The 8,219-nt window shown below is 36.0% G+C and overlaps 1 protein-coding gene across 1 annotated transcript; it reads left to right on the top strand.

The window, feature by feature from the left end:
* Positions 1–263: 263 nt before the first annotated feature.
* Positions 264–5,987, top strand: LOC110872075 (alpha-xylosidase 1). Its single transcript, XM_022120843.2, has 3 exons — positions 264–640; positions 1,930–2,606; positions 3,956–5,987. Exons 1-3 carry the CDS (start codon positions 279–281, stop codon positions 5,821–5,823), a joined length of 2,907 nt encoding a protein of 968 aa, XP_021976535.2. The 5' UTR covers positions 264–278; the 3' UTR covers positions 5,824–5,987.
* Positions 5,988–8,219: the final 2,232 nt, after the last annotated feature.

The following is an 8,219-nucleotide window of genomic DNA, read 5'->3' as shown; positions in this document are numbered from 1 at the left end:
TACATAACTGATTAAATCCATTTAAAACACATAATTTACATGAATTTGAACAACTTTCATAAATGGCCAACAAACATGGGTAATAAATGTTAAAAATCTCTATCTATGTGCTACTTTCAAGTTTCAAGAAATCTAGAATCCAAAAATTGCGGTGGATCGAAATTAGAACCTTGAAGTAAATACACAAACCCTAATTTGATCAACCCAATCTTACCACAATCAAAGCTTGTGTTTGTCCCCATGTGCTCCCTGGCCCAAATGGTGGGCCCAACAGTCACATGAACTTTAACACCAACACACCAGTCACCACCACCTTAATCTTATCACTTCCCTCCATTTTGCCTATATATTTACACCACCCTGTAGCTACCCAACTGCACCACCACCCACCACCATCAAACGCCACCATGGTGTCATCTCATTTGACACCCATTTTATACCTCACATTGTTACTTGTTACATTTTCATGTGTATGTTCTAAGACTAGTAAACCACCGGTTGCACCCACCAAGATCGGTAATGGGTACCGGTTGGTCTCACTTCAAGAGTCACCGGATGGTGGGCTTGTTGGTCATCTTCAGGTTAACAAGCAAAACAAGATTTATGGGCCGGATATCCCTCATTTGCAATTGTACATCAAGTAAGTTTCATGTTTCAACTCACTCAAACTACTCACTTACTTTACATTAATTTATGTTTTTCACTTTAGTTCCATAAAGTACTAAGCACTTTTATTGTTTTTCAAGCTTTTGGACTTTTGTTCATGACTTCATGCTATGCTTCACATGTTAAGAATGACAAATTTGTTTTTTAAACTAACAATTTTTTATACACTAATCACTTAATGAATTTTAGAGTAAATTGCCAAAATCGTCCCTGAGTTTTGGGTATGCTTGTCATTTTCATTCAAAACAACTTTTTTTTGTATTATATAGTCCTTCACTTTTGGAGTAAATTTTAGAGTAAATTGCCAAAATCGTCCCTGAGTTTTGGGTATGTTTGTTATTTTCATCCAAAACAACTTTTTTTGTATCATATAGTCTTTCACTTTTGGGATATTTTGCCATTTTCATCCATACGCTTAACTTTTTTGCTAAAATCATCCCTGAGATTTGGGATTTTTTGTCGTTTTCACCCAAATGTTTGATAGAAAAATAAAGGAAATTAGATGATTGGATGAAAATGGCAAAAATGTCCAAAAATCCAGGATTATATTGTACCAAAAAGTTGTTTTAGATAAAAATGGCAAACATGCCCAAACCTAAGGGACGATTTGACAATTTACTCTAAATTTTATATTTGTAAATTTTGAACACATACCATTTTTATACTGGAAAACACTATAACACTAGACCACTTGATCACGTCAGTATTAGAAATGACAGACGAACCCAACTAAACGGGCAAATCCGAAACCTAAAAAGACTTAGGACGGATATTTGGATATGGACCGGTATAGTATAATACCTGACTCTATCACGAGAAATAAACATACACATTAACGTTTTTTAATTAGTTTATAAATTAATCTACTAATTTACAAACTTTTAGTTTTTATATTTCTAACTTTTTTAAGTGATATTTTTCTATAAACTTAAATAGTAATAAATGTGCTTTAAAATCTCTAGTGATTATTAACCAAAAGTCAGGTATACCTACCCACATTAAGCTGGGTAAATGACACGGTTTTACAATCAGATATTAGACCAAGATTATCGATACCTATATCATAATCGGTTTTATTAGTACCAAACTACAATTAATTAGTTTAGAGTGCTTTCTTTTAATATTAATTATTTAAAGTGACCATTAATGTGAAGTTAGCACGTTTGATAGATACATATGTCTTTTAGAGACGACAATAGAATAATTTATGATTATTGGTTTAATACAGTAGTAGAGTAACATTTGTCGTTCAAAACATTTCAGGCATGAAACCGACGACCGTTTAAGGGTACACATAACCGACGCACAAAACCAACGATGGGAAGTACCATACAACCTTTTACCAAGAACACAACCACCAACACCATCACAACAACCCTTCACCCGGACCTTAAAAAACCCGATAACCGTATCCGAATCCTCCGGAAACGAACTAATATTCAGCTACATCTCCAACCCGTTCTCATTCGCCGTGAGAAGAAAATCCAACGGCCAAACAATCTTCAACTCATCATCCGACGGATCCAACTCACTAGTCTTCAAAGACCAATACATTGAAATCTCAACAACATTACCCAAAACGGCGTCGTTGTATGGTCTTGGTGAGAACTCACAGCCACATGGGATTAAACTCTACCCGAATGACCCGTATACTTTATGGACTACGGATCAATCAGCTATTAATTTGAATATGGATCTTTACGGGTCGCACCCGGTTTATATGGATATGAGGAATGTGGGTGGGGACCCGTATGCCCATGGGGTTTTGTTGTTGAATAGTAATGGGATGGATGTTTTTTATAGGGGTGATTCTTTGACGTATAAAGTTATTGGGGGTGTTTTGGACTTTTACTTCTTTGCGGGGCCCACGCCGTTAGCGGTTGTGGATCAGTATACTCAGCTTATTGGTCGGCCTGCTGCTATGCCTTACTGGTCTCTAGGTAAGTACAAATTCTTTTACCGTTTTGCCCTGGTTGAATCAGGTATCCCATGTTGCATAGTTCAATGCAGCATGTGGTTGTACCGTATAAGTTTGAAATTAGTGGATTCCCAACGGGAAATTCAGATGGTATCGGTTCACTTTAATATTGTACTTATTGGCGGAATTGTCGGTTTTTCGCTCGTACTGTTAAATTTTACTGAAAATTTTTGAAAAAAAATATTTTTATAGTGTAAAATATTGGATATTTTAAGAGCCGGCCCCCACTGATTTGAATTTAAAGAGTCCGGCCCTCGTCGAGTTTTCGTTCAGGTTAAGTCACTGATAGTACCAGCGTTTGTTTTATTATATAAGATTCAAAAATAAAGTTATGATGTGGTCATATGCCTACAAAATAGCTTTTTAATAATTTGTTTTGCTCGATTCTTACTTGCCATTTTGCACGATAATCCAGTTAGTATCAGTTCGGTTTATTATGTTATCTGAACTCAGTTTAGCATGGAAACTTAAAAAAATAAAATCATGATATGTCAAAAACTATAACGACTAAAAACTATAAAAACAAATACCGGTAGCGTTCAGATACTGAAACCGACTATGTTGACTAGATTCCCTCGGTTAGTACAAACTGCTTACCATTTTACCCTTGCCTCCAGGTATCCCATGTTGCAGGCTTCATGCATCATGTGGTTGTACTGTACAAGTTCACAATGCATCATTGTATCTGTCTTGTTTTTGGAAAAATTAGTTAAAAAACCAAGAAAGTTTATTTAAAAATATTATCTTTTCTGTGTAAAGTACTTGTTGGTACCCACGCACTACATAAAAAAGTGAAAAAGAAAATCTTTTTACAAATCTTTTAGCCCGACCAAGGGTCCAAGATAGTATAATAATATATTATATTAAATTCTCCAAAATTATATTAGAGTTAACTTCCGTTTTAACCTTATAGTTTGGTCATTTTAACAGTTTTGTCCTACTCATTTAAAAACGGCCATTTTCCTTCTTGATGTTTCAATCTTGTCGCCAGTTTGCTTCTCGACTCTAACTTCATCTATATTGTACGTTAACTAAAAGGGTATTTTTTTGTAATTTCAAGTTAACATACAAAATCCAAGTACCGTTACGTTATACTTGAAATTACCAAAATACCCTTCCAGTTAACATACAATATGGATGGAGTTAGAACCCTGGGTGCAAACTGGCGACAAGATCGAAACATCAAGGTGGAAAATGACCGTTTTTAAATGATTGGGGCAAAATCGTTAAAGTGAACAAACCACAAAGAGCAAAACGGAAGTTAACTCGTTATATTAAATTCTCCAAGATAACATGTTTTGTGTTTTACAGGATTTCACCAATGTCGGTGGGGTTACCACAATCTTTCAGTGGTGGAAGACGTGGTGGAAAATTACAAAAAAGCCAACATCCCATTAGACGTTATTTGGAACGATGATGATCATATGGATGGTCACAAAGACTTCACTCTAAACCCCAATGCTTACCCTAGACCCAAACTCCTTGATTTCCTACAAAGAATACACGCCCGTGGCATGAAGTACATTGTCATTATCGACCCCGGGATCGGTGTCAACACGTCTTACGGGACCTACCAACGAGGTCTCGCTAAAGACGTGTTTATTAAATACGAGGGGAAGCCGTATTTGGCTCAAGTGTGGCCTGGGGCGGTTAACTTTCCGGATTTCCTTAACCCCGCGACGGTTGCGTGGTGGGGAGATGAAGTCCGGAGGTTTCATGAGCTCGTTCCTGTCGATGGGTTGTGGATCGACATGAACGAGGCTTCTAATTTTTGTTCTGGGTTGTGCACGCTTCCTGAAGGTAAGCAGTGTCCAACCGGAACTGGGCCCGGTTGGATATGTTGTTTGGATTGTAAGAATATAACAAAGACAAGATGGGATGATCCTCCTTATAAGATTAACGCGTCCGGGACGCATGTTCCTATCGGGTACAAGACGATTGCTACGAGTGCGGTTCATTATAATGGCGTTCGAGAGTATGATGCTCATAGTATTTACGGGTTTTCTCATGCTATTGCGACTCACAAGGCGCTTCAGGGGCTTGAAGGGAAGCGCCCATTTATCTTATCCCGATCCACATTTGTTGGATCGGGTCATTACACTGCTCATTGGACCGGTGACAACCAAGGTACTTGGAATGATATTAAGTACTCGATATATACCATGTTGAATTTCGGGATTTTTGGAATTCCTATGGTCGGTTCGGATATTTGCGGGTTTTACCCGCAACCAACCGAAGAGCTATGTAACCGTTGGATAGAGTTGGGTGCTTTTTACCCGTTTTCAAGAGACCATGCAAATTACTATTCTCCAAGACAAGAGCTTTACCAATGGGAAACAGTTGCAACATCCGCTCGTAACGCTTTAGGTATGCGGTACAAGTTGCTTCCTTACTTGTACACTTTGACTTACGAGGCGCACACCACTGGCGCACCCATCGCTCGCCCTCTCTTTTTCTCATTCCCAACCATCCAAGAACTGTATGGATTGAGCACACAGTTCTTACTTGGTGAGAGTCTGATGGTCTCACCAGTTCTTGACCAGGGTCGAACCAACGTGTCAGCTGTGTTCCCTCCTGGAACATGGTACAGTCTGTTCGACCCCAGTCAAGCAATCGTTTCAAAAGATACCCAAACTTTCACCTTGGATGCTCCTTTGCACGTGATCAATGTCCATTTATATCAAAATACCATTCTTCCAATGCAAAGGGGAGGAATGATATCCAAAGAAGCAAGAATGACACCTTTTACCCTTATAGTAACTTTCCCAGCGGGGGCCACGGATGCCAAAGCGAAAGGAAAGCTTTTCCTCGACAATGACGAGCTTCCCGAGATGCAACTCGGGAACGGTCAATCAACTTATGTTGAGTTTAGCGCGTCCACGTCTAAAGAAATGGTGAAAGTGTGGTCGGATGTGCAAGAGAGTAAGTTTGCGCTTGACAAAGGTTGGGTTATTGAGAAGATTTGCGTGTTGGGATTAAGTGGCGTCGGAAGTGCGTTTAGCATCGAGGTCGAGGGTAATTCGGACATTTTGGACGTGTCGAATGTGGAGTTGGCGCAAACCGAGCATAAGTTTATATACGGAGCGGAGGACATGAAGAGTGTGATGGTAGAAGTTGGAGGGTTGGATCTACCAGTTGGTAAAAAGTTTACAATGTCATGGAAAATGGGAATTAGTTAGTTCTTAAGGGGCTTGTTTGCAAATTACATGTTCTTTTGTACCGTTTAGATTGTTGTGTACTTGGTAGTTGGTAGGGTGCTTGAGGAGAATAGAGGGGCCAAAATCAAGTGCTTCCTCTTTTTTTTAGCTTCATTTTAGTGGAATAAAATAATTTCTCTTTTTTATTTTATGTTTTTAAATATATATAAAAAAAAAAAAAGCAAAATGGTGTTTTTTGTTACTTCGTAATAATTAATTTATGGATAGTTATTTTTATAAAGTTCATATGTAATCTTTTTTTTTTTTTTAATTGAACATTTTATTTATATATAAAGTTAATTTTATTTAATTGAACATTTTATTAAAATACTAATATGTAATCAAGCAACAAAATAGTATTTTAGAAAAAGATATTACAAGTCGTATTTTATTACTCGTAAGAACTATTCTTATTGTTAATAAAAATTATACATAACTTTTTCAAATGAATTTATTGCTATAATTAACTTATAGTTATATTTATTCATGACCTAGTGGTCAAGTAGTGTTTGGTTCTCCACAAAATTAGATTGTATTTATGTGTAAAATTTTATTGTAAAAAATATAGTTAACTATAGTTCTTTTTAAAGCAGGTGTATTTTATTACTCGACAATACTAGCAAGTTGCTACACTACCATCAAATAACATAGATCACATGTCAGTTCGCAAGAGATTAAAATTGAAATTGCAAAATTTTGTCCACGTTAAGTTCCCTAGATCTATTCTTGACCCATAAAAATTTATCGGGATACACTCGTCTCCAAACTGGGGAAAACCCACACTTAGGGCAGAAGCCCGTGAACACTCGCTCAAAGGCACCACAGTGCAGTGAGGTAAAACTCATTCAGTTCAAGGATCGAACTAGCGATCGACGCCTACTCGCCTAGTCTCCCATCATCACCTGGTGCCGCTGAAAACTAATGGAGAGAAGCAGAAATTGAACATGTGTCTCTTAGAAACCCAAGACTCTCCCGTACAAATTACGATCAAGAGTCAACACAACGTGTTCCAAAATGCTCCCTAGAATTCAAGGACCACTCACCAATTAAAACGCAAGAGGGGTCTCTTTCACTTGTAGAGATATTTAAAATCGCCGACAGTTATGATATAAAGATTTTATACAATGTCACAATTTCTTTGGCACTAATGATATTACTAACCTTTAGAAAACAAAAACTAAATCTGAACACAGGGTTTCTTTTATACATGTATAATCAAAATGAAGGAGAATCAAACACAATGGAAACCAAATCAAATACAATAGTAATGTATGACAAATCTTATGTTGACTAACTAAGGGCATCTTCGTCTCAAACCATTTAACCAAAGTTTATGAAAGTCCCTGATTCCATTTTTTTTTTATTTTGTAGATTAATAACAACACATTTTATAATTAAATATCTAAAGAAAACAATAGCAGCATATAACAATTACACATATAAAGATTTAAAAACTAGCACAATACATTTTTTTATAAATTTCACCTAAAGTTATAAAATTAAATTTAATTCATGTAGTTAGTTATAACTAAAATTCTTATTATTTATTTCTTTTTTATTTGATATTATTTTAGGTTTATCTTTTAATTAATTAAAGTATTTTAAATATATAAGTTTAAAAATACTATATTTCACCTATTAATTTATTTATTATTTGATATTATTTTAGTTTTTTAATTAACTAATTTTTTTTTAAATATATATGTTTACATTAGATTAAAATAATTTACTTTTGTGAAAATATGGGACGACACCATGTCAAGATGTAACACCCCAAAACCCGAATGTTTATATTGACGAATGTTCCTATAACTAGGTTATTTAACCTAGTTAAATGTATGGTAAGAACTATTATAGGAGGAAAACTGTGCCAATTATGTTTTAGAGGCAAACATGAGTGACTAGAGTGGTATAGAATGAAAGTTGAGTTATTAAAAGAAAACAACAACACACACAAACACACATTCGTGTATGTTCTAGAACGAGCAGGGGCTCTCAAGAGCCCAAAACCCTAACTCAAATAAATCACCAAAATTGAAGGGTGAATCGAAGCTCAAATTCAGGAAGGAATACGAATTAATGATCACCTACTCAAGGGGATCATAAGGTATGTCTAAAAACCTAGATTGGTGATCTTGCATGAAGTGGGGTATGTTGTAATTCGCGAATTTGTATGAAATTGGGTATGGGTATGTGTTAGAATCATCATATAGAACATGGGTTATGCATGATTTAGGTTAATTTGATGTTTAAGGGTGAAACCCGTTGGTTATGGTGAAGATGATGACATGGGTAAATCATCCATGTCTAAATTCTTGCTTATTATTGATGTATTTTGATATATATGATGGATTCTTGTTAGATGAATTGAAAGAAAT

This window comes from Helianthus annuus, chromosome 8, assembly GCF_002127325.2.
Source record: "Helianthus annuus cultivar XRQ/B chromosome 8, HanXRQr2.0-SUNRISE, whole genome shotgun sequence".
Taxonomy (NCBI): Eukaryota; Viridiplantae; Streptophyta; class Magnoliopsida; order Asterales; family Asteraceae; genus Helianthus; species Helianthus annuus.
Note: the sequence above shows the minus strand (reverse complement) of the source record. Positions and strands in the feature narration are given on the sequence as shown.

Coding starts and splice junctions, on each gene's coding strand:
- LOC110872075 (XM_022120843.2), top strand. CDS start 279: ATGAACTTTAACACCAACACACCAGTCACCACCACCTTAATCTTATCA. Junction 641..1,929: donor CATTTGCAATTGTACATCAA/GTAAGTTTCATG, acceptor AAAACATTTCAG/GCATGAAACCGACGACCGTT. Junction 2,607..3,955: donor TATGCCTTACTGGTCTCTAG/GTAAGTACAAAT, acceptor TGTGTTTTACAG/GATTTCACCAATGTCGGTGG.